Consider the following 25,158-nt stretch of genomic DNA (forward strand, 5'->3'; position numbering starts at 1 on the left):
CTGCTTCCTGAGTGCTGGGATCATAGGTGTGCGTTACTTCATTTGCTTGTTTTTGAGACAAAGTCTGACTGCAGTACAGACTGTAGCCCAGGCTAGCCTAGAACTCACAACAATCCTGCCTCATCTTCTTGAGTGTGGGATGACAGGTGTGGACCCGCCATACCAAATACTATTTCTTTTCTTTGATTCTTTTTCTTTTTTCTTTTTCAAGATAGGTTTCTCTGTAGCTTTGGAACCTGCCCTGGAACTAGCTCTTGTAGACCAGATTGGTCTTGAATTCACAGAGATCCGCCTGCCTCTGCCTCCAGAGGGCTGGAATTTAAGGTGTGCATCACCACCGCCTGGCTGGTTTTGGTTTTGTTTTGAGACAGCGTCTTGTTGTGCAGTCCCGGAGTTATTTAAACTCATAGCAATTCTCCTGCCTCATCTGCCCAAGAGCGGCACACCACCATGCCTGGTTCCATGCAGGCATCTCTGTGCAGCAGGAACATTTGCTGCATGTGGCCACTAGGCCGGGGAACTTGCTGTTCCCAGAAGGAAACTCTGAAATTGAGCTGAGGTTGAGTTTGGGGAAACAAACACTGTGAGTAATGGGGATGGACAGAGAGAAGGGCAGGAGCGGTGGGGTGGGCAGGGCGGGGGCGGTGGGGTGGGCAGGGCGGGAGCGGTGGGGTGGGCAGTGGGGGAGCGGTGGGGTGGGCAGGGCGGGGGCGGTGGGGTGGGCAGGGCGGGGGCGGTGGGGTGGGCAGGGCGGGGGCGGTGGGGTGGGCAGGGCGGGGGCGGTGGGGTGGGCAGGGCAGGGTAGTGGGGTGGGCGGTGGGGGTGGGCGGTGGGGTGGGCGGCGGGGTGGGCAGGGCGCTAGAGCAGGGTGGACACTGTAGGTGCTCCATGGATCAGCCCTCCATGCCCTTCAGATGACCTTGTGCTTTCTCCCTTGTCCTGTCTTTCCTGTGTTTCCCTGTGAGGGGCCTGTTTGCTCACGTGTTCTTTGAGCTGCCCACCCACTCTGTTTCTGTGTTTTGTTTTGTTCTGGTTTTGGTTTTTTGGTTTTTCAAGACAGGGTTTCTCTGTTGCTTGGCTGTCCTGGAACTCGCTCTGTAGCCCAGGCTGGCCTCAGACTCACAGAGTGCTGGGATTAAAGGCCAACGCCACCACCGCCCAGGCCTGGTTTTGTTTTTTGGAAACAGGGTCCCACTATGTAGCCCTTGTTGTCTTGGGATTCACAGAATCCCTCTGCCTCGTCTCACAAGGGGCTGAGATTACAGACGTACACAGTCACCCCCAGTTTTACCTTATGTTTTGGGATAGTTTCTTTGATTAGGATCGGGGATCATCCGGTCCTGCTCGCCCCAGCGCTGGGGTTAGATACGACACCGTGGATGGCTTTTTATGTGGGTGCTGGGGATTCGAACGAGGTCCTCCTGCTTGTAGCATGACTTACTATGGAGCCGTAGCCCAGGGAATCCCAAGTGTCTGCTAAGGATCTGGTATACAGTAAGCTCACTCACTACACCGATAGAATGATTTCCTAACTTCTCTGGGCCTCGGTTTGCCCCTGCTGGGATGCAGTGGCTACCTTACAGGGCTACCTCTGCCGAGCCGGGAAAGGGTTGCTAAGGGCAAGGGCTGTCTAAGGGCATTTATCCTCCAGGCATCAGCTGTGTAGGGTCAGGAGGGTGAGGCGGGCCTGAAGGTTGGATGGAGAAAAGGAGGGGCGGGGACGAGGGGGAAAGTAGAGTGAGGGCAGCCCCTCCACCCGGGAGTCTTTGTCTCTTTCCCTCAGGCGCCCAGGGACCTCACCATGGCAACCGACTCCAGCGAGCAGCGGGCACGGAAGACGTGGGGGCCCGAGGACTCGGCGACTGTGAGACGTAGGGAGATGATTTGGGGCCGCGGGACCTCGCCTTGCCCGCACTCCGTCGCGCGCCCCTAGGTCCCTGAGACTGATCGTGCGCGCGAAAGGCGCACAGAGGGCGCATACCACGGGCAGAGAAGGAACCCGGATCGCGATCCCCCGCGGGGCCGGAGACCCTGAGACCCGCAGAGCCGGAGGCGGAGGCGCCCTAACCGGGGGCGGGGCCGGGGCGGGGCCCGAGCGGCTGCAGAGTCCACAGACAAAGAGCCCGTGCCCCGCGCACCGCTCCCGGCCTCGCGTCCCTCCCACGCGGGGGCCCGGGCTTTGTGTCCGCGCTCTGCGGCGGACTCCGCCCTCCCAGGTGAGCGAGCCGTCTGCGCCCCTGCATCCTCCTTCCCCAAGTACTTCCCTTAGCTTCAGCCTCAGTTTCCCCCGGCCGCTTTGTCTATCCCTTGTCTCCCTACCTGGGAACTCCATCTGCGCACCTCCTGGTTTCCAGCGCGCCTTTGTCCCCTGCAACCTCGGCCTACAGCGCCTGCGACACCATGATTGCTATGAAGGAGAAGAATAAAACGCCGAAGGACAGCATGACGCTCTTGCCTTGCTTTTATTTCGTAGAGGTGAGTGGGGGGCCACGGAGATAGGTTTCCATGGCGTGGAGCTTAAGACACGCTGCGGGGACAGGAGCCTGCACCGCGGAACCACGGCACCTGGAGCTGGGATGGGGATAAGGCTGGGTTCAAGAAGCAGGGCTCTGCAGGTCGAGTAGGAGTTCCAGAAATTCAGAAGGGTCCTTTAGACTGTGGGAACAGACCAGGAAATGCTAGGATGGTGGGCTTTTTTTGAAGGACATGGGTGAGAAGCTAGGTCTGAAAATTGGGGCATGGTGGTGAACAAGCCCCAACTGGGGAAGGTGGGCTCTGGGGACTTGGCCAAGGATACAGCACCTTGGATGTATCTAAGCCCTCTTCTGCTAATGGTTTGACTGCGTGCCCCCCTCCCCCAAGACTAACCAGCTGTGATGGAGAACTGAGGGGTCTAAAAATAGAAGACAATACATGCATTCACTTGGTGCATACTAAGTGTGGATGATGGCGTTTTTCTCTGAATGACAGGATTCGGATGGGGACAGAAGCTGTGTGACAGACAAGCCCAGGGTCAGCCTGGAGCCCAGCTTTGTCCCCAAAGCGGATCCCTCCCAGCAGGTGACCCTGTGTGGGCCATAGAGCAATTAGGGGAATGCTTAAGTTCCAACATGACAATAGATTAACCAGGTCCCATCCTCTGCCCAGACCCTCAGGCTGACTCTCACCAGAATCCTTTGAAATCCTTCCAAAATTGCTTACAGCTAATTTTTTCTCGCTCATTTAAAATTATTTTCATGATTACCTTTAGTACTGGCAATAGAATCCAGGACCTCCTGGACCTTGACAGAGCTGAGCTCCATCCCTGGCCACGCCCCCAGCCCCTCTCTGGGGGATTCTAGGCGGGGCTCCACCTGGCCAAGCCCCCAGCCCCCTCTCTGGGGGATTCTAGGCGGGGCTCCACCTGGCCACGCCCCCAGCCCCCTCACTGGGGAATTCTAGGCGGGGCTCCATCCTGGCCACGCCCACAGCCCCTCACTGGGGGATGCTTGGAGTGGGGCTCCACCCTGACCTCATGCCCAGCTCCTCACTACAGGATTCTAGGCAGGACCCTACCCCTGACCATACCCCCAGCCCCTCGCTTGTGGATTCTGGGTGAAACTACCCCATGATCACTCTCCCAGGAGGCCCCTCTGCTCTGACCACGCCCACTAGGCCCTCATGCGGGCATTTTGGATGGGAGCTCAGTTCCTCAGCCAGGTCCTCAGCCTCATTCTGAATTTTCACTCTGTAGCCCAGGCTGGATGGGGACTTGATTGTATTCCATGTTAGGCTCAAACTCAGTCTTCCTGTCTCTGTCTCCCTGGTGCTGGGAGGCTGGGATAGCAAGCCCAGACCACCGTGCAGGGCGAAGGGGGGTGGTGAGAGCTCACCCACAGTTACAGGATGACAGCAGGTGTGTTCCTCCATTGCTCTTTGACTGGGTCCGTCACTGTACTGGTGTCCTCACCCTGTAGCACCCATGTTACAGGCAGCGCCCAAGGACTGTCCCCACCTTGCTGCGTGGTGCTGGGGACTAGAACTTGGGTCCTGGCACCTGGAAAGAAGCGTTCTTCCCCTAAGGACAACTTCCTCTCGTTTTATTATTTTAAGGTTTTCCTCTTTAACGTAAGGTCTTTTTTTTTTTTAAGGCTTTTAAATATTCTTTAGCGTGTGTGTGTGCGCGCGCGTGTGTTGTGGCAGGAGTGTGGAGGTTCAGAGGAGGGCTTTCAGGAGCCAGCTCTTCACTTCCACCATGTGGGTGCAGCAGGCACGCTCCATACTGAGCCATCTTGCTGGCCCTATACAAGGGTTTTTGTCCAGGGAGGACTTGACTTGTGCACATGAGGTACTCTACCCCCACGCGGGCACACTAACTTGTTTCTGACCTTCATTTGCACACAGACCTGGATGAGCCTGCATTGCTCCCCCCAGTGGAGGAGCAGGCTGAGAAGCCCTGGAAGAGCTGGGAAAGAGTGCTTTGTTAGAGACTTTTTTTGTTTTGTTTTATTTTTTTGTTTGTTTGCTCTTTTATTTTTTTTAAAGACAGGGTTTCTCTGTAGTTTTGGAGCCTGTCCTGGAACTGGCTCTTGTAGACCAGGCTGGCCTTGAATTCAGAGATCTGCCTGCCTCTGTCTCCCAAGCGCTGGGATTAAAGGCGTGCATCACCACCGCCCAGCAAGACCGGTTCTCTTTAAGTAGCCCAAGCTGATCCAGAACTCAGAGTTGTTCTTTGGCCACAGCCTTGCATGTGCTCAGGCTACAGACACACACCAGCATTGCGGGCAGAGGGAAGTGTAGCATTTCACACTCCCTGCTGTGTTTGCCCACATGGGCACTGGCACCCCGAGTGAGCAGCAGATCTGAACCAAAGCGTGGGCCTTAGGCTATCTTTGCTCGGCTGTTGCTTTATTTTCGGTACAGATGGAGCCAGGGCTCCATCAGACCCTATAAATAAAAAAATCCTGTGTGGAGAAGGGCATTTATGGACTTACGGGCATCTGTGGTAAAGACTTCTGCCGGCAAACCCGACGACCTAAGTTCTATCCCTGTGACCGGCACAATGCAAAGCTAAGATGATTCCCGCAGTAGCCTCTGCCCTCCTCACCCACCCAGTAATAGAAAGGGGCAGTCTAGCCGGGCGGTGGTGGCGCACACCTTTAATCCCAGCACTCGGGAGGCAGAGGCAGGAGGATCTCTGTGAGTTCGAGGCCAGCCTGGTCTACAAGAGCTAGTTCCGGGACAGGCTCCAAAGCTACAGAGAAACCCTGTCTCGAAAACAAAAAACAAGGAAGGAAGGAAGGAAGGAAGGAAGGGAGGAAGGAAGGAAGGAAGGAAAGAAGGAAGGAAGGGACAGGCTGGGTGTGGTGATGTATGCCTAGAGGGGGGCGGATCTCTGAGTTCCAGGCCAGCGTGATCTACAGAGTGAGTTCCAGGACAGCCAGGGCTGTTACACAGGGAAACTCTGTCTCAGAGAGAAAGTGGAAGGGAGAGGGAAGGCGCGTGTGTGTGTGTCTGTGTGTGCTGTGGAACAATCCTTTGCTGCACTGTGAGTATGTGTTACTCTCATTGGTTAATAAAAAGCTGACAGGCCTGTAGCTGGACAGAAAGTTAGGTGGGAAAACAAAATTGAGACTGACGGGAAGAAGAAGGGTGGAGTCAGGAGGAAGGCCAGTCAGCTATCCGCAGAACAAGTAGGTCAGCAAAGCATAAATAGAAATATGGGTTGATTTAAGTGTAAGAGTTAGGTACTAACAAGCCTGAGCTATTGGCCGAGCCTTTATAATTCAGCCTCTGAGCCGGTTCCTGGGGGTGGGGCTGTCAGGACAGGAAGCCTTCGTCTAAGGTAAGGGAGTTTATTTCCTCACCTGACAGATCGGCCACAACCCGCTGTATGATTGTTTTAAAACTATGGGCACACTCTTCATGTAACCCGCTGAACACTGAAAGATAGTGCAGAATGGAACGGTCCTGTGTGTGTGTGTGTGTGTGTGTGTGTGTGTGTGTGTGGTCAGTTCTGTTATGTACTGAGATGTAGCAGACTTTCTTTTGGGCCACCAGCAGCTCCCAAATGACGACACAAAGCCTCGGCCTTATCTTAGGCTTGGCCCATAGCTCTTATAACTTAATTTATTTTATCTTGTTTCTCCTCATCTACGTTTTGCCTTGGGGCTTTTTACCTCTTTCATTCTGTACGTCCTGCTCTCTCTCCTCTTCTCACGTCTGGCCGGTGGCTGCCTGGCCCCAGACCCGTCCCTCTCTTTCTCCCTCATTCTCTTTTCCTTCCCCTCTCTCCTGAGCCTAGATTTCTCCTTATTCTCTCTACCCACCAACCCAGCTATCTGTCTACTGCCTAGCAACTGGCTGTCCAACTTTTTGTTTTGTTTTGCTTTGTTTCTTGAGACAGGGTTTCTCTGTCCTGGAACACGCTTAGACCAGGCTGGCCTCGAACTCACAGAGATCCGCCTGCCTCTGCCTCCGGAGTGCTGGGGTTGAAGGAGTGCGCCACTCCCTCACGCCCGGGATTCAGTATTTATTTATTTACTGGAAACAGAGATGCTGTGGAAATAGGTGACAATTTGGATAGATGCTCCTTTGATGTGAGCCCAGCTCCCCAGTCCACTTTCCCAGGTCCTTTCGATGACAGGCATTTCCCTGCCTGAGTCCCAAGGGCTCCACTTCCAGGAGCCGTGGCTCCCTGCTGTTTGGAAGAACCATCGCTGGCGTCATACTCCAGGTGGTGGAGACAGACGCCGGGTTGGGACAGAGGCCTCAGGCATGAATGAGGGCCCTCAGCACCAACCACATGCTGGGTGCCATTTGAAGCTGCATAGGGACAGGGAAATGCCACTAGGGAAGGCAGGCAGGACTGGCTAAGTAAGCCTGGTTAAGGAGCAGCTGAAAGGAGAGGGCTATAACAGAATATATGTCTCTGTGTGTGTGTATGATGGATGGATGAACAGATGAGAGATAGGTGGGTGGGTGGACGGACGGACGGACAGATGGGTGGGTGGACGGACAGATGGACGGACAGACAGGTGGGTGGGTGGGTGGATGGACGGACGGACAGACGGGTGGGTGGACGGATGAATGGGTGGACAGATGGGTAGGTGGGTGGATGGATGGGTGGGTGGACGGACGGACGGACAGACGGGTGGGTGGACGGATGGACGGACGGACAGACGGTTGGGTGGACGGATGAATGGGTGGACAGATGGGTAGGTGGGTGGATGGATGGGTGGGTGGACGGACGGACGGACAGACGGGTGGGTGGACGGATGAATGGGTGGACAGATGGGTAGGTGGGTGGATGGATGGGTGGGTGGACGGACGGACGGACAGACGGGTGGGTGGACGGATGGATGGACGGACAGACGGTTGGGTGGACGGATGAATGGGTGGACAGATGGGTAGGTGGACGGACAGATGGGTAGGTGGACGGACAGATGGGTGGGTGGGTGGATGGACGGGTGGGTGGATGGACGGACGGACAGACAGGTGGGTGGGTGAGTGGACGGGTGGCTGGACGGACGGGTGGGTGGGTGGATTTATAGGTGGACAAATGGATAGATGGATGGATGGGTGGATGGTGGCTGAATGGATGTGTCAGTGGATGGCATGGACGGATGGGTAGTTGGTGGATGAGTGACAGATGGATCTGAGTACCGAGGGAGCCCTTGTGTGGCAGAGCTGTTTCCTGGCTGTGTAATGGCTCTTCCCTTCATGGCATAGCTGGTTGCAGAAATGGATCTCTGTGCCATACTGAGGCTGTGGTGGGACAGCCGGTGACTTGGACCACCATCTGCCTCCCCCAAGCTGCCGATCGTGGCTTCCTCCATTGTGTCCTTATACTTCCTGGAGCTGACTGACCTGTTCAAGCCGGCCAAGGTGGGCTTCCAGTGCTATGACCGCTCGCTGTCCATGCCCTACGTGGAGACTAATGAGGAGCTGATTCCACTGCTCATGTTGCTGAGTCTGGCCTTCGCAGCACCCGCAGCATCTGTGAGTAGCCTGCGCCAGGACCCCGGGTGCTTGGGTCTCTCACTGTGACCCTGCCTGACCTGCCTGTCCCCCGGGGGGGGGTGCAGATCATGGTTGGCGAAGGCATGGTCTACTGCCTGCAGTCCTGGCTGTGGGGCCGTGGCCCAGGGGCCACCGAGGGCAGCATCAACGCGGGTGGCTGCAATTTCAACTCCTTTCTCAGGCGGACAGTGCGCTTTGTAGGTGAGTGACTGTGGGCTTCCTGATCCTGCCTTAATGTCCGTTCATGGGGGGCTACAGAGTGGATGGGCTTTTGGGGGAACACCCTTCCCCTGCTCCCCTCCCCTGGCCTGGCCCTCTCGCCCTCAGGTGTGCACGTGTTTGGCCTGTGTGCCACGGCTCTGGTGACCGATGTCATCCAGCTGGCCACCGGCTACCACACGCCTTTCTTCCTAACCGTCTGCAAACCCAATTACACTCTGCTGGGCACTTCCTGTGAGGCGAACCCTTACATCACACAGGACATCTGCTCTGGTCACGATACCCATGCCATCCTGTCGGCACGGTGAGCTTGGACCCCAGGCCCTGCAGGGGGGTGACACGATCCCCTGCTCTAGTGACCTTAGGGAAGCAGGCTGCCCCTAGTCCAGCGGGGCTGACATCGTGCCTCTTGCAGGAAAACCTTCCCGTCTCAGCACGCCACTCTGTCGGCCTTTGCTGCTGTCTACGTGTCGGTGAGTGATGAGCCCAGTGCTGTGCCCTGTGCCCATCTGTGGGCAGTAGGCACAGCCTGACCTACCTATGTATCGGCCCAGATGTACTTCAATTCAGTCATCTCAGACACCACCAAGCTGCTGAAGCCCATCCTTGTGTTCGCCTTCGCCATCGCGGCCGGCGTCTGTGGCCTCACCCAGATCACCCAGTACCGCAGCCACCCTGTGGATGTCTATGCTGGCTTTCTTATTGGTGCCGGCATCGCTGCCTACCTGGTGAGAGTGGGGGCTAGCGAGGAGGGTTGAGGGAGGAGGCTGGCTGGCCACCAATGGAATGGAAGCAGGGAGGCTGAGTGGCAAGAGCCTGGGGTCTGAAGGAAGGCTTCTCCCACTGACTGCCCAGTGCTGGTGCCTCCCTGTGGCTGCAGGCACTGTGCCCTGCTGGGTAGCAGGCCTCACGCCAATCCTCATCCCTAGGCCTGCCACGCAGTGGGCAACTTCCAGGCACCACCTGCAGAGAAGGTGCCTCTGCCAGCTCCTGCCAAGGATGCCCTGCGAGCGCTGACACAGCGGGGTCATGAGTCCATGTATCAGCAGAATAAGTCTGTCAGCACAGACGAGCTGGGCCCTCCGGGGAGGCTAGAGGGTGTGCCACGGCCTGTGGCTCGAGAGAAGACATCTCTTGGCAGCCTGAAGCGGGCCAGTGTGGATGTGGACCTGCTGGCCCCACGCAGCCCCATGGGCAAGGAGGGCATGGTCACCTTCAGCAACACACTGCCCCGTGTCAGCACGCCTTCACTGGATGACCCTGCGCGGCGCCACATGACCATCCACGTGCCCCTTGATGCCTCCCGTTCCAAGCAGCTCATCAGTGAGTGGAAGCAGAAATCCCTGGAGGGCCGTGGCCTGGGACTACCCGATGAGGGTAGCCCTGTGCATCTGCGGGCCCCAGCGGAGCCCATGGCAGAGGAAGAAGAGGAGGACGAAGAGGAGGAGGAAGAGGAGGAGGAGGAGGAGGAGGAGGAAGGGCCCGTGCCACCTTCACTCTACCCCACTGTCCAGGCTCGGCCAGGGCTTGGGCCCAGAGTCATTCTTCCTCCAAGGCCAGGGCCCCAACCCCTTGTGCACATCCCTGAAGAAGGAGTGCAGGCTGGAGCTGGCCTGTCACCCAAGAGCAGCTCATCAGTGCGGGCTAAATGGCTGTCAATGGCCGAGAAGGGCGGAGCCCCAGTGGCTGTGGCTCCATCACAGCCACGAGTGGTCAACCCACCTAGGCTTCTGCAGGTCATTGCCATGTCCAAGGCAGCAGGGGGCCCCAAGGCTGAGACAGCCTCATCCTCCAGCGCCAGCTCCGACTCTTCCCAATATCGCTCCCCATCAGACCGTGACTCAGCCAGCATTGTTACAATCGATGCACATGCACCCCACCACCCCGTGGTGCACCTGTCTGCTGGCAGCACACCCTGGGAATGGAAGGCCAAAGTAGTGGAGGGCGATGGCTCCTACGAGCTGGGAGACCTAGCACGTGGCTTTCGGAGCAGCTGCAAACAGCCCGGCATGGGCTCCGGGTCTCCAGTTAGTGATATGGACCAGGAGGAGGCCCGATTTGGGGCTGTTGCCACAGTTAACCTCGCCACTGGGGAGGGTCTGCCCCCCCCAGGCTCAACTGATGGCGCCCTAGGTGCAAGCAGCCGTGAATCCACCATGAGGCGCCAGGTGGGCGGGCTGGGGGACCGGGAAATGGAAGCCGAAGCAGAAAGTTACTATAGGAGGATGCAGGCCCGCAGGTACCAGGATTAAACCTGGCAAACCTGGTTGGGGGGGGTAAAACTATGTGGAACACCAATAAAGGCCGACAGTGACACTATCCTGTTGTCTGAATGGTCCTTAACCTAAAGACATGCAGTTTCCCAGCCCTGTCCCTTCTGCTTCATGTGACCCATACTCAAGACCCCATGCCAATCCCTCCAGTCCCCAATGCCCAATGACAGGCAGAGGCGCGCAAGACACAGGCGTTTATTGAATCCAGGCCCAGCCCGGGCGATACCTCTACAGCTCAGAATGAAGGGCTCAGGGAAGGCACAGGTTAGAAAACTGCTTTAATGGAAACTTCCCAACATACCATCTGGGACGGGGTGGAATGTAGCCAGGGCTGGCCCTGGGACAATACTGAGCCTGTAGTTGTTACCAAAATATATATCTGTCACCATAAAAAACTGCTGCACTGCCTCAGCCCCACACAGGTATAAAAATCATAAATATTTACACTCTTGCCACTCCTTCACAGAACCAAGGTCCAGGGAACCCCTCCCACAGAGACAGGCTAGGCATGACATGGGCGTATGGGCAGGGGCATTAAGGCCTAGAGGTCAGCCCCTCACCTGGGCCTAGTCAGAGGCAGGCAAAAAAACAACTTTGGTCCAAAATTTGAAGGTAGGAACCCAATGGTCTCAGGGCTGTTTTCCCCAAGCAGGGGCAGCACTGGCATGGGCCCCACCCGGAAGTTGGTCACCAGGAAGGAGGGGACAAGCACAAGGACACAGAAGCTTAGAGTACACACATACCACTGTATCATCGCTATAAAAAGTTACTTAAAACTCTATCTCTTATAAATGGAAAAAGATTTGGGTATTTGGTCAAGTGGAAATATTGCTAGGCACAGGTGTCTGTGACCACAGAACAGAATACAAAGGTCACATGAGGCTCGGCAGCTGAGGATGGCCTGGGCCTCCTGGGCTGGCCAGGGACATGGGAGAATCATGTCACTTGATTATAAGGGGTGGGGACGGTGGCCACAGCTCCTGCATGGCTTAGGGAGCCTGTAGTGCAGGCCTCGGCTCACCGGCAGGTCTAGCGACAGACTTGGTGGCTTGAGAGGGAGGGTGTGTGGCTGCAAGGTGGGCTGGTTTTGTAAGGCACGAGAAAGCGGCTGTGTTCGGGGGCACCGCTGTGGCCTCACGCCTGAGCTCCTCAAGGCATGGTGCCCGGCCTGACTGGGCCTCTGTGGCCTAAGCCATTTCCCGCCACAGCAAAGTGGACTAGATTTAATTTTTTTAAAAACAGGTAAACTGATCTCTCTTTAAAAAAATAAAATCTCTGGTCTGTAAGGTCACTTCAGCTGCTTTTTAAAGTGGCTTTTCTGGAATGGTGGAAGCTGTCGCAGGCCCACGTGCATCTAGATGGTAGACTTTGAGAAGGACACACGCAGGTGGTGGTTCTCGCCCAGGTCATGGTTGTGCAGCTCAATCAGCGCCTGCACCGCCTCCTCCACAGAGCCCATCTGGATCAGTGCCATCTTGCGGTCCTTCCTGCAGGGGTGGGGAGCAGGGTGGTCAGAGGGGCTCACACAGGGTAAAGACAGGAGGGTGGAGAGTGGAGCGGGGCTGTACTCACTGGAAGAACTTGAAGCCTTTGACCACACCACCATTGCTGGAGAAGAGACTCTTGAGGTCATCCTCTGACACTGAGGGCCTGTAGGCAGACAGAAGGCATCTGGCTGGGTCCCACACACATGGGGAGGGGGGCACACAACACAAGGACAGCAGCAGGCAGAGACAAAGACTAGGAGCCATTCAGGGCTCAGAGGGACAAGCCACCCTCTGGCTAACTCACGGTATATTAGAAAGGTGCAGAGTGGCTGAGGGTGGGAAGATGTTCTGGAAGTTCTTGGAGCCCGGCTTCTTGAAGCGATGCAGCGGTGAGCTGCCATAGTCCTTGGTCAGGCCCTGGTCCTCCTGCCCCTCACGAGGCAGCTGCACACTCTGATGCTTTGACAGTGTGATGCGCACTGACTTCCCATGCAGCTTGTGCCCATTCAGGTGGCTCATGGCTGGGCAAAGGATGGGAAACAAACACATGAGCAGCAGGCCCCATGCTCACTGGCTCCCATGGGCAACCACAGCCGCAGTCAGTGCGAGCCTATGCCCCCCTCCAGTGGTTCTCACCCAGCTGGGCCTGGCTGCCATCGGCCATCTGTACAAGTGCATTCTCCTTCTTGTTGAACAGAATCTTCACCCGCTGCACATCACCATAGACGCCTTTGAAGCCCAGGGACAGAGAATGATGAGATACCTGGCCTCTTAACCTCTCCCACCCACTCAACCCACCCACTCCCCACCCCTCACGCCCCAAGCTCTCGCCGGCCAGATTTGTTTAGTGGGTACCGGGAGCCTGCGTCTCACAGTCCAAGGCCTGCTAACGGGCACTGTGCTCGGCAGTCTCGGACTCCAGACAGCTGTCAGAACAGCCTAGTTCACATGCTATTGACACGCTTAGCTCTGGAAGCATGCAGGGTGGTAACCATGCGTGTCTACTCAGTACAATCCGCAAACCGGAAGCAAACCACGGACCGAGGCAGAAGGCCAAACACAAACTCAATAGTACATCGCAGGGTGTAAAATAATCAAATAAACGAAACAAGATAATAAAAGTCAGAATAACATACCGAAGAGAATAAAGAGGCTTTGGGGTGTGACTCTCTTTAGAGACAGCAGAGGAGGGCAGCAGGGGACAGGGAGAGGGAGAGGTCAAAGGGGCGAGTGCCATCGTCCACGAGGAAGACAGTCCCCGCAGGCGAGCAGGTTCATGATGATCAAGTTGTCAGGATGTTAATATTCAAGGGCAGGTTGGTTTCCGGAGAGCGGGTTTGAGAGGGGAGTTTGTTTTTATTGATTTATGTTTTGTTTGTTTCAAGCAACAACAGGAAGCAGAAGAACCGTGCAGTCAGTTGGCAAAGAAATTCCGGATCAGGCAAGAAAAAAAAATTGGGAGGGGAGGGGAGGAAAGAAAAAAGTAGCAAAACACAGGTCAGTAAATACGTAGGAAATGAGGCAGTGTTCCACACGCACTCATGCACTCGCACACTCTTGCACACACACGTTCACACGTGTGAAGAGAAGCACTGCACGCAGGCTCAAGGGCCATGGCCAGCACTGCAGCCAGGACTAAGAACTGAGGCAAGGAGTGGAGCCTGTTAGTCCCCAGGTGGCGGACGTGGAGCTCAGGACAGCTGCAGTGAACTGGCTGGAGCAGGGCTGCCTGGAGAGCCACAGGAGCCAAAGAGCAGCCTGAGGCACTGCCACGCACAGACTCATCCTGGGAAAGTAACACTGAGCCTCAAGGGCCACTACAGAGCTCTAGCCACACAGACAAGCTGGCTGGCACTGGCCTGAGCCACCTCCCCTCCAGCAGGCACTCCCAGGCCTTCTCCTTGCCGTGCCCCAAATTAACTCAGACTGCCTGTACAGCAAGAAAAAACACCCCGGCTCTGAGCACTGAGGGCCGGGGTGCGAATGGAGCTGAGAGGAAAACAGAAAACCTCAGAGCAGCAAGGAGCGGAGGCCAACAGGAGCAGACAAAGGGCAGCACGCCTGTGCCCACGGTGCCTGGGACACCCAGAGGCCTGCCTGCCATCCAGTACGCCCACTAGAACCTGTGGTCAACCAGCACCCCATCACTATTCCAGGTACAAGCAGAGCAGAGCAACACCCACATACCTCAGGGTTCAGGTTGCTGACCAAAAGGACGGAATTCCCTGCGCCTGCCAGGCCTGGAATGGCGATGCGGCCAGCGGCAGCAGCTGCAGCAGCAGAAGGTATGGCTAGGGGGGCCAGCGCTCCGTGGACATTAGGAACAGAGAGACCTGAAAGGGAATGTAGTGTGGATTTGAGTCTGGATGGCTGTGCCAAGAGGAGGCAGGCACCCTCTTCTCACACACAGCCACAAGGTGTTGCCTGGCTATGGACTGCCCAAGAGGCCACGCACACTGCCTGGCACCATGGCCAGTCCGAAATGTGTTCAGACTACATGCGCCCGACAGCACAAAAGCTCTGGTCGACACGGGCCCTCTGCAAGCAGGGCCTGCCACAGACACGCCCGGCTGTGCTTGCATGCGGCGCCCATTCCTCCATGCAGGCTCGGGCGGCACGCAGAGGCTGAGGCCCATGCTTCTCAGCCCTGGAGGCCACTTGCTTACCAGGCCATTAAATTCAATCTACTAGGGACACTGCATCCTCGTCCTCGCCCAAGGTGCTTGAAGGGAACCAGACCAAAGACTGCGTGATTAGTACTTCATTTCTAACACCAGTGGAGGGCGCCTGGCCCAGCCCTGCCTGAGACTGCCCTGCCCTGCCTGCCTGGGAATGCTGCCAGAGGCCCCTTCCCCTCTCCCCACAAGGGGGCCCGGGACCTGACACTCAGGGCCAGAGGCATCCCGGTCTATGAGCAGCTATGGGGTTGTGTGGGCATGCAGGCGCCGGGGTCAGGATGAGCGTGAATACCTGCGGCCTGAGGGATGGCAAAGGTGGGAGGGAACCCGGCTCCTGCATACGGAGAGGCTGACATTATGCCGGGCGCACCTAGAAACAAACAGACACTAATCACTGCACCTCACCTCACGGCTGGGCCGGACATGGGCTGGACTGCTGAGTGGCTGGGCTGTGCAGTGCCAGGGTGGCGGGGAGCCTGACAGCTAGGTGGCCTTTCCCACCCCGCTGACTTGGTGCATCTCAGTATAGCATCTTACCAAAGGCTGCCGCCATGGTCTGGTCCAGAGAAGGCTGGCTGTCCCCAGAAGGCAAGTCGGGCCGAGTATAATCTCTGCTCTTGTCATTGTTGTATTTGACATTGAGACTGGTGAGCTTGGAGAAGTCAATGCGCAGTGTGCAGCAGGCGTTGTAGATATTCTGGCCATCCAGCGACTATGGAGAAACAATGGTGAGTGTGGCCCAAGAATAGGACTGCCCACCTCACCAGAAGCCCAACTCACCAGCTTAGCATGCTGGGCGCTCACAGGGTCAGCATACTGCAGCAGCGCCTGGAACTGGTTATTCTTGGTGAATGTGATAATCTTCAGGACTGTACCAAACTTAGAGAAGATCTGCAAGAGAGCTGTGTGAGTCCCAGCTGCAGGCAGATGGACCCCACTCCCTGGTCTAGGGTATGTACCCACTCACCTGGTGCAGCACATCCAGGGTCACTGGGTAGAAGAGGTTTTCCACAATGATCCTCAGCACTGGGCTCTGGCCTGCCATTGCCATTCCAGCATCCACAGCGGCAGCAGAGGCTGCCAAGGCCAGATTTCCAGACTGCACAGAGTTCACGGCCTGCAGGGCTGCCTGGGCACGCTGTGGATAAACCATCATGAGCTGCGACCCAGGGCTGAGGCAGGGAGCCAGACCACCCACCCACTTGCCCTGCGGACGCACCGCCTGGTTCGGCGAGCTGTCAGTTTTGAGCTCCTTGTGGTTAGAGAACTGGATGTAGATGGGCTGTCCACGCAACACGGGTGCCACTGACGTGTAATAGTTGACCATGGTATTGGCAGCCTCCTCCGTGTTCATTTCAATGAAGGCCTGGTTCTTCCCCTTCAGCATAAGGAGGTTGGTAACCTTCCCAAAGGGCAGCCCCAGGGAGATGACCTCGCCCTCAGTGACATCACTAGGTAGCTTGCGGACATGAATGACTCTGGAAGGAACCCCTGTGCTCCTGTTGTCGCCTTTGAACTTCTTGCTGTCATTTCCATTGGCTGAAAAATTAATATGGGTGCATTTGGGAGACTGCAAGCCCTTTCCTGCCTCTGGCTGGGTCTCCCCGTTCCCAAGCCAGGCTTCCCTAGGGCACTCCCTGACTGACAAAGGCCAGTGTGGCCCGAGCACTCTCACCTGCTGAAGTCGAGCTGCTCATGATGAAGGGGCCGTTGCTGACACAGGTGGAGAAGAGCTCGTCGGATCCCCGCTGGGAAGAGAGCATGAACCTTCAACTCCAGGCTGATCCCTCCTTCTCTACCCACCCATCACACACCGGCCCGCAGGGATGTGTGGCTTCAGTGCTCACAGCCAGCAGCCATGTGGGAGGGCCCCGCCTAGCAGGTCGTCTGCTCAGAGCGCCCAGCTGCCAGCCTCACGGTACCCTCCTGGCAGAGGTGCTGGCAGCTTCCACAGAAACAAAGCCTAACCCTGCTGTCCTGGCCATACTCCAAGAGGAAAGAGTGGCTGTACCTGGTGAGTGGGACCATCTAGTGATGGAAGACACTCACTGGAACACCCAAGCTGACCCCACAGTGGGGACCCCTCCTTGCCAGAGCAATTTGCTGAGCCAATACCTCCCTGGAAACCAGAGGACCTAGGCTCAGTACAGCAAAAGAGGGCCTGCCACCCAGAGTAAGTCTCAGATCAGAGTCAGGGGCGGGACACGGACAGAGTTCCCTGGTTACCTATTCCTAGCCAACCAGACCCTGAAATTAAAACACCAAGGGGCTCGGGGCCACCATCTTGTCTATGTCTTATTTCATCCTCACTGAACATTACCAAGGGCACTGGCTTCCATCCTCCAGTAACACCTGGACTGACAGGTCTAGAGACCAGCACTTGGGAACCCCAAGAAGTCCCTCATGTCCTGCACCCACCTGAAGCTTGCACATTAATGTCTTAAGATCAAGGGCTACAGAGGGACATCACCTGCCCAGCACGGGGGGCAGGACTCTGACATGCAAAGCCCAGAACATCATGTCCACATCTGAGTTGCAGAAAGGCACTTCCTGCTGGCAGCCAGTCTCCCATGAGGTCTCTCAGCCTGACCCTACTGGGAGGGTGACTTCCGCCTGGACTGGGCGGGAGGAGCAGCACTTCCTGTAGTTCTGTTCCTGGCAGGCTGCCGGAGCACTAACAGTCTCCGAGTAGGTGCAGGAGCCCAGACCAGAGGAACTACAAGCACCTGAGCCAACAACCCCAAGTGACTATGCAGACCGCAGCAGAGGGAAGCCACTGTCAGTGCAGCCTTCCCAAATGCTTGCCAGTCCAGAGCAAGGAAGCCTGGTCTCTTTCTCCACGCAGAGCTGTGTGCTCCTAACTTGCCCAATATGCCCTCTGTGGCTAGCCAGAATGGAGTCTTGTGCAGACAAGTAGCCACGAGGCAATCCAGGTCAGCAAGCAACACCTTGCCCAGTCACCTGCAGGCCTGGACCTTAGTAGGGTCCCTCCCTCCATCACTGAACACACAAGTTAGTCTGAATCTGAGGGAAGGGAGAGCAGCAGGTAGGTGCAGACACAGTCCACCCAGGAAAGTACAAAACTAGTCCAGACAGCAACCTAGTGGTCAGCTGTCAGTGGCTGGGTTGAACGTGGGGGTCTCACCTGTGAGGCCTTCTGAGGGTAGGAACTACTGTCACCCACTACGGCTTAACAGGCGATTCTAAAGAGCTCACCCAACAGAGCGTGACCAATCCCTGACACACAGACCTACAACTGTCATTCCAAGGTTTAGGCCATCGGACATAGCAGCCCTTCTAGTCTTAGGTCCCATCCCCAAGTGCCAATGGAGCTAGAGACATGCTACTGTCCCCTGCTATGAGTCCAGGGGAGACCTGCCTGGTCAGCAGAGACTCAGACAAGTCTACAATCTTCAACTGAGAACATGCCACACCTCCAAACCAAACCCACACGGGCGGGCAACACTCAGTAAGTGCCCAAATGCCTGAACCCACTGCTCAGATGAAGAGCTAAGGCAGAACAAAACAAGCCAAAAAGAGGCCAGCACAGAGCCACAGTCAGACCCAGAAAAGGGTCTTAGGCCTTCCTATCACTTGGGTGGCAAGTGTGTAGGCACCTGTGCCATCCTCTGCCTACTGGTCTTTGTAGACTGGACCGGGGCAGGTCACCTTACAGCAGGCACGGTCTAGCTTTGACTACAGCAGGGCTGGGTGCAATGTCAAGCAAGAGACACCTACCTTTGTACCGACTGCTATGTCTGGGACGATGCTGTGGAGAGAAAGAGAGACATCAGCACTGGGGCCTGGAGGGCTCTCTGCCAGCTGGGCTCGGAAGGAAGGGCAGGGAAGTGAGCCACTCATTGAGTCTCCACTTGAAAGGGGGCCATCATTGTCCTCAGAGCCCCTCCCTCCTTCCACGCAGGACCCTGCTCCTGCCTTTGAACACACTACGAAGGCCACTTTCTACAAAATCGACCAGTGACCCGGGTCCACTATTCGACTGCTGGGTATCCTATAGTCCTAGAAGCCCAGAAAACAGGTAAAGGCAGTAGCCAAAGACTGATTCCTGAGTGGGGGCAGGGAGCTCCAGAGCCAGGAGGCTGATGGAATCAAAGTGGCCTTGTTACCATTTACAAACCAACAGAGCTGCCCGGATACACCCTAGGTTACTGATCAACCCCAGCCCCTCGTGACTGCACTCCGCCTCACCTGCTGCACCTAGCCTGCATTAACAGGCAGCAGCAAGCCTACCTTGGCTGGCCAGGTTCCCAAGTGACTCCAAGAGTTCCGCCTAAGGAAGTGGTGCCTGGGTTGCGTGACACTGATCTTTAGTGGGCACCTCTCTGCTTTACTGCATGTCTTCCAAAACCCTTTATGAGACAGTCTCTCTACGAGACCCGGCTGAGCCGGAACGCAGCGATCTGCCCATCTCGGCCCGGATTAAAGGTGCACACCACCACACCCGGCTCAAAGAGTCTTAGTAACTCGCTAACCGACTGCATCTGGAGGCTCTCGAGTGTCACATCGGCACTCAAGCTGGGACAGGAGGACGGCAACAGGTACAAGCCCTGAGGCCACGCCGAAATATTTTACTTTATAGGATTGATTCTTGAAAGAAAAGAGCAAAACTGCTACTAAGCGTGGTGACTCACAGTACTAGAAGGCTAAGTTGGGAACCTCAAGAATTCAAGGTCAGTCTGTCTCGAAAATCCCAAACAAGTTTCAAGAAAAAAGTCGGAACTACCAACGCAGGCCTTTAGTCCCAGCACTCGAGAGGCAGGGGGGCGGATCTTTGAGTTTGAGGCCAGCCTGGGTTACACTGAGACCCCCGTCTCCAAAACAAACCCGAAACTACAAACAAAAGTTTGCCGAGCGCAGCGGAGCGTCCCGGAAAGCGCGCGGGAGGCCAGAGGCCAGGCCTCGGCCTGGGGGAGCCGCGGACCCGGACCCACCTTCCCACGAGGCGGGGAGGGCGCGCGCCCTCAGACCCACGCACGCGCGCGCACGCGTCCTCGGACGGGGAACGCAAAGGAACATCCGTCGGGCACGCGGAGAGCCGGCACCCATTGGAGGACGGGAAGCGGGAAGGGCCAGCGCGCCGGCCCGCTTCCTGTGAGCGCGGCTCACCGGGGGAGCGCGTGCACGCGGGGAGGGGGTGCGTGGCCGCCGGAAGTACGCTGGGAGAGTGGGTTACAAGAAAACGAGATATGGGTGTGGCCACCCTAAAGCAGCCGGGCTCCTCGCCGGCCTCCGCCGCCCGGGGTTCCGAGCGCGCCACGCGGACAGAGACCGGCCACGCGCGCGCGCGCCGCCGCGGCTGGAGGGGCCGGCGTGCGTGGCGGCGAAGCCTGGAACGCGTCTCTGAGAGCAGCGAGCGAGGGGCGCGGCACTACTCACCCGTCCATGGCACACGGAGCAGACCCGCGGGGGACGGAGCGGAGGCGCAGGAATAGCAGGGACCGACCCAACGGCTCCGAGTTATAGACTCACAAGATGGCGGAGACGCCCGCACACGTCCCCCGCGCGCGCTACTCATTGGCTCCCACCGCGGACAGTAGGCGTGGCTAACCGTGCCTGCCCCCGCCAACGCCTCCCATTGGCCAGAGCGCTACTCCGAGGGCGAAACCCAGACGGACTGCAGACGGCTATTGGGTGAGACGTCCTTCAGTCAAGGCGGAGGACGGAAACTACCTGTGGGGGAGGGGGAGGGCGTGAACGAGCCGGCGCACGTGATAGCGTCCGAGCCAATGAGTGAGCCCTCGTCCGGCCCGTGGGAAGCCATCTTGAGAGTGGGTACGTGGCGGGTCAGATGCAGAGAAGCATGCTTGCGGGAGGTTGCCGCCATGTTGCAAGCGGGCAACGGAAGCCGTTGGCCTTCAGCGTGAGGGCAAAGCGAAGTGTGTCGCCATCTTAAAACCGGGCAGTAATTCCCTTATCATCCCATCTTGCTTGTGGTCACGTGACCAAAACTTCTTTAAACCGAGTTTCTCCTAGACTAGAGAGCGGGGCGATGGAGCTCACGTGCTTCGTAGCCACAGTCCCGACTTGATTGTGCATTATTCCTTTCCATCTTTTGTCTACCCCACAGCGGCCAAGCGCCACCTCTGTTCAGAAATGGGGAAACTGACAAAACGGACCGGAGTGTGGCCCGCTCTGCCTATAGCTGGGGAAAACGAGGCCACAAAGTGTCGAGTTGCGTGCCCTACAATTAGGCTCAGGAGCAAGCACAGTCCGCTGGAGGAGCAGAGCCTCGCCTTCTTGAGCCTCCACCCCGGGAGAGCACTCCAAACGGATACCCCAGAGCCAGGGTTCTGCATTCCAGTCTTGGGGTGGGGGTGAGAGCTGGAGCCCGGTTCTTCAGAGCATAGTGCAGGCTGCAGAGAGATTCTGGGCATGCCTTTGATGTGGCTCCCAAAGACGCAAATTATTGGGATTCTCGTTGATTTGGTTTTCTGCTAAAAAAAGAAGAAAAAAAAAAGCCCAGGAAAGGGGGAAAGTTTCTCTCTCCACAGAGGTGAGCCGAGCACCCGGCCTCCCTTCTCTGTGGTCCTGAGCGCCGAGTAGGAGGAGGGTAGGTCTGACAGTCACGCTGGTTTCTTGCAGGCCTGGCCAGGGGCCCAACAGCTTTAGAGCCCTAACGCGGGCCTGGTGCCAGAGGATTCCAGCCTGGATTAGGGGCGGCTGCCGATTTTCACGGAGGCCCCTCCAGGAGAGGTCTTTAAGGCCCCAGTCAGCCCGCAGAACAGCTAGCTTGAAGGCCCAGAATCACTAATCAGGACTGTCCCGCGGATTTAGAAGAAGCCTCACAACAAGCGGAGGACTTGAGCCCTCTGGGACTCCCATCAGGTCCTGACTGGACCATTTGGGGCCAAGCTTGACTGCCAGTCTTTGTTCTCTTGGTGGCTGGTGCCAAGCATGGGCCCCACCCTCGGAAGCCAACCCGTACCGGTGGATTTGCTGGGGTGGAGACTGCTGGTCTCCAAGCACAGGTCTACACTGGCTGAGTCTGTTAAAAGCCACTTTGGAGCCTGGACTCTTGAAATGACCTTTTTCATCTCCCTGTCTGGTTTCTAGTCAGACCTCCAACACTCGACTGAGATTCCCTAACCTGCCTGACTCCCTCTTTGAAGCTTTGCCTCAGGGCCTTTGCACAACACTCCCTGGGGCATCCGACTCCCTCCCTTAATCTTTCCTCAGGGCCTTTGTCCCAGTATGCAGGAAAACTGTGTCTCCCATCTCTGAAACAGACAGAACCCCCATGCAGAGAGACCCAACCTTAGGTAGAGAGCGAGCCACAAAGCCAGGAGGAAGCTGGTCTTAGGAAAGCCTATGTGTGAAGGACGTCCAGTGCAAGTCTTCCATAACTGTCTGCAGTGGCCAGGAGAGCTGAGGGAGAGCAGAGAGGAATGGGGCCACAGCTCAGCAAGAACCCTTACCAAGCTAAGAATAAAGCGAGGGTCACTGGAGACAACAGGAGGATGGGAGTTCAAGATCAGCCTGTAGGACAGAGTTCTTTGTTGTCGTTTTTATTTTGTTTTGGTTTTTGGTTTTGTTTTTTCTGAGATGGTTTCTTTGTAGCCCTGCCTGTCCTGGAACTCACTCTATAGACCAGGCTGGCCTCAAATTCACAGAGAGCTGCCTGTTTCTGCCTCCCAAGTGCTGAGATTAAAGGTGTGTGCCACTGTGCCCAGCTTGGATTGTTCTGAGACAAAATCTCAACTCTGTGACCCTGGTTGTCCTAGAATTCATTAACCTTAGGCCAGCCTCAAGCCTGCAGTGATCCTCTTTCTGAGTCATGGAATGACAGGTCTAGTCTGGTACACTCAGCCAGAGTGAGTTCAAGACCAGGTTGGGCGGGTGGTAGTGGCGGCGGCGCACACCTTTAATCCCAGCAGAGGCAGGCGGATCTGTGAGTTCGAGGTCAGCCTGGTCTACTACGAGAGTTAGTTAGGACTGTTACACAGGGAAATCCTGTCTCAACAAACCAAACAAACAAAAGACCAGGTCGGGCAACTTAGTAAAGAGGGAAGAAGACCTGAGTCAGAGGTGGATCCCCTTGCCTAGAATCCCCCAGTAAGGGGTTGCTGGAGAGTGGTCAGGATGGTACACCTAGAATCAATCCCCCAGTAGTTGTGGTGGGGCTAGGGGCATGGCTTAGCAGTAGGATTTTAGCCTAGCTTGCAGTAGGTCCTGGGTTTCATTACCGTTGCCGCCAAAGCATTTTTTAAAAATTGATTAATAGTTTTGCATTTTCTTTTGTAGGCCAGCCCCCCATGCTGGGCTGCTTCTAAAGTCACAGATATAAGCCCTGCATCTGGAGTCCAGAAGTCTGAGACTCAGCTCTACACAGGAAATCTCTTTCCTGCCTCTCCCAGACTCTGGAGTTCCAGTGATGGAGTTGCCTCGTCCCTGTATGTGCCTGTTCTTGTGAGGGCCAGCCGTGATAATCTAAGTCTTGGGCAGAAAGGAAGTTCTTTACTTCCTCCAACCATTATCACCTGGGACTCTGGCCATTGATGAATTTTAGTGAAGGCTGGAGGCTGGGTCTCAGTTGTTTACCCTGAGATGATGCGGGGCTGCAGGAGAAACTACAGGCTGAGATCACCGGACCCTCACCCAAGAACAGACCATTCAGAGGAAATTTCTGGCATTCCAAGTACTGTAGATAGAAACACCTGCCAGTGCACAGTCACCAGGAAACCCTAGACCAATATCAGCCAATCAGGGGTCTTAAAACCTCAGAAACCCCTCGCCCCCGACCTGTACTACTATAAAACCCTATTCTAATTGAGCTCAGGGCTCTCCAGTTATTCCAATACGTTAGACGTGCGGAGAGACCGAGTTTACAAACTTGACTAAAATAAAGGCTCTTTGTTTTTACATATGTGACTCGGTCTCCTTTGTTGACTTTTGTGGGGAGCCATGGATTTGGGTATAACATTCTCACACTGCTTCCTAAGTCTCCTTTTCTGAGCCCTGCCTCTCTAATCTCAGGTTGTCTCAGGACCCCTAATTGTATCTAGGGAGTCTGCGGTGCTGGGTAGGGAACTAGGGACCCCACCCCACCCCACCAGACCAGTGTTCACACTGATCCATAGCCCAAGCCCCATGCCACATCCATGGGCTCTGGGGATTAGCACTGGATATATCTTTGTGGAGGCCACCTCTGGTCACGAAAAAGCCATTGCAAGCTGTAAAAGGTTGTGCCTGGCCTTTCATCCCTGCAAAAGAACCTGGCTTTGGGAGCCTCCACCCAGGCCACCGGAGTCTTAGATGGCCTCCTCAGGGTAGACTGACTTTAGGGGAACCATGGCTTAGTGATCGGTCATTTTACAATTTCTCTGTCTCTGTGCAGAACACCTGCTAGGAAAGATGCCCCAGGCTTCTGTATTATTTATTTATCCCACATGGCAGGCCTGAGTTTGTCCCCTGCCTGCCCAGCGCCCACCCAAGCCTTGCCAGCTGCTGTCTTCATGAATGATTGAGGTGAGGAGAGACAGACAGCTCACCTGGCCTTTGTCTGAGCGGCACACTGGCCTGCTTGTTACAGGAAAAGTGATACTCCCCTGCAGGAGGAGATAGGCCAGGGCGAGGGGCCTCAGAGCTGGCCAAGTGAAACTCTCAGAACACAAGGAAGACAGGGATGCCTCGTTTACTCTCCTACTAAAGAGAAACTCTCAGAAGAACAGAAGGAAGACAGAGATGCCTCGTTTACTCCCTACTAAGGGAAAACAAGGCCACCAAAGGAAATGTTTATGGATGGGATTTCTTGTTTTCTATTTGTTTGCCTTGCTGGGGATGGAGCCCAGGGCTTCAAACCTGCTAGCCAAGGGCTCTGTGCCTGAGCTACACCCCTGCCTGTCACTGGGGGTTTCTATGTGAGAACCTTGAAGACTGAGACCCTCCTGTCTCAGCCTCTCAGACACCTGAGATGACTGATCTGGACCCCACACCCAGCCGCTGGTGTGTGAATTAAAAGTATCTCTTTTCTTTTTAAGCCAAATTTGTTTAGGCACGGTGACATGGATCTCTGTGACATCTAGGCTAGCCTGGTCTACATGGAGAGCTTCAGGCCAGCCAGGACTACTTAGACTCTCAAAAAAATTTTAATTATATGTACATGGGTCTTTCACCCATATAGATGTCTATGTACCATGTGGTGTGTGTCTATTGCCAGAGGAGGCCAGAAGAGAATATTGGGTCCCCAGGACTGGAGTTATAGATGGTTTGAGCCACTATGTGGGTTCTCTGCAAGAGCAACCAGCATTCTAACCACTGAGCAATCTCTGCAGCACTGCAAATAGTTTTTAATCTACTCGTTACCTTGATAAAAATCAACAAAGCAGGCTACTATCAGGAGTTCATGTCCCATCCCATTTTTCAGATTTCCTTTTTTTTTTTTTTTTCCTGAGAGGTTTCTCTGTGTATTCCTGGTTGCCCTGGAACTCGCTCTGTAGACCAGGCCTCGAACTCAGACATTCTCCTTTCTCTGCCTCCAGT

The 25,158-nt window shown here is 55.9% G+C and overlaps 2 protein-coding genes and 1 long non-coding RNA gene across 5 annotated transcripts; 2 read left to right on the plus strand and 1 right to left on the minus strand.

Annotated features, from left to right (window-relative positions):
• Positions 1-1,731: 1,731 nt before the first annotated feature.
• Positions 1,732-10,539, plus strand: Plppr3 (phospholipid phosphatase related 3). 2 transcript variants are annotated; one of them, XM_087909434.1, is made up of 8 exons: positions 1,732-2,216; positions 2,355-2,475; positions 7,795-7,980; positions 8,103-8,202; positions 8,329-8,524; positions 8,636-8,693; positions 8,775-8,948; positions 9,150-10,539. In XM_087909434.1, exons 2-8 carry the CDS (start codon positions 2,401-2,403, stop codon positions 10,470-10,472), a joined length of 2,112 nt encoding a protein of 703 aa, XP_087765560.1. In that variant the 5' UTR covers positions 1,732-2,216; positions 2,355-2,400; the 3' UTR covers positions 10,473-10,539. The 2 variants fall into 2 exon arrangements, with proteins under 2 accessions (XP_087765560.1, XP_087765559.1); XM_087909433.1 differs by having other exon boundaries at positions 1,736-2,216; positions 8,067-8,202.
• Positions 10,540-10,672: 133 nt separating this feature from the next.
• Positions 10,673-20,166, minus strand: Ptbp1 (polypyrimidine tract binding protein 1). Of its 2 annotated transcripts, XM_048459594.3 has the most exons (14): positions 20,056-20,166; positions 18,397-18,427; positions 16,334-16,406; positions 15,878-16,197; positions 15,626-15,796; positions 15,439-15,549; positions 15,196-15,370; positions 14,951-15,028; positions 14,168-14,313; positions 13,117-13,150; positions 12,617-12,709; positions 12,285-12,501; positions 12,066-12,143; positions 10,673-11,980 (listed from the first exon to the last, which is right to left on the minus strand). In XM_048459594.3, the coding sequence occupies exons 1-14, from the start codon at positions 20,061-20,063 to the stop codon at positions 11,848-11,850; spliced, it is 1,668 nt and encodes a 555-aa protein (XP_048315551.1). In that variant the 5' UTR covers positions 20,064-20,166; the 3' UTR covers positions 10,673-11,847. The 2 variants fall into 2 exon arrangements, with proteins under 2 accessions (XP_048315551.1, XP_048315559.1); XM_048459602.3 differs by lacking the exon at positions 14,951-15,028.
• Positions 20,167-20,322: 156 nt separating this feature from the next.
• Positions 20,323-23,540, plus strand: LOC148121259 (uncharacterized). Its single transcript, XR_015738639.1, has 2 exons — positions 20,323-20,451; positions 22,921-23,540. It is a non-coding gene; the product is annotated as an uncharacterized LOC148121259 (long non-coding RNA).
• The last annotated feature ends 1,618 nt before the right edge of the window (positions 23,541-25,158 follow it).

This window comes from Myodes glareolus, chromosome 8 (assembly GCF_982192425.1).
Source record: "Myodes glareolus chromosome 8, mMyoGla1.1, whole genome shotgun sequence".
NCBI classification, from domain to species: domain Eukaryota; kingdom Metazoa; phylum Chordata; class Mammalia; order Rodentia; family Cricetidae; genus Myodes; species Myodes glareolus.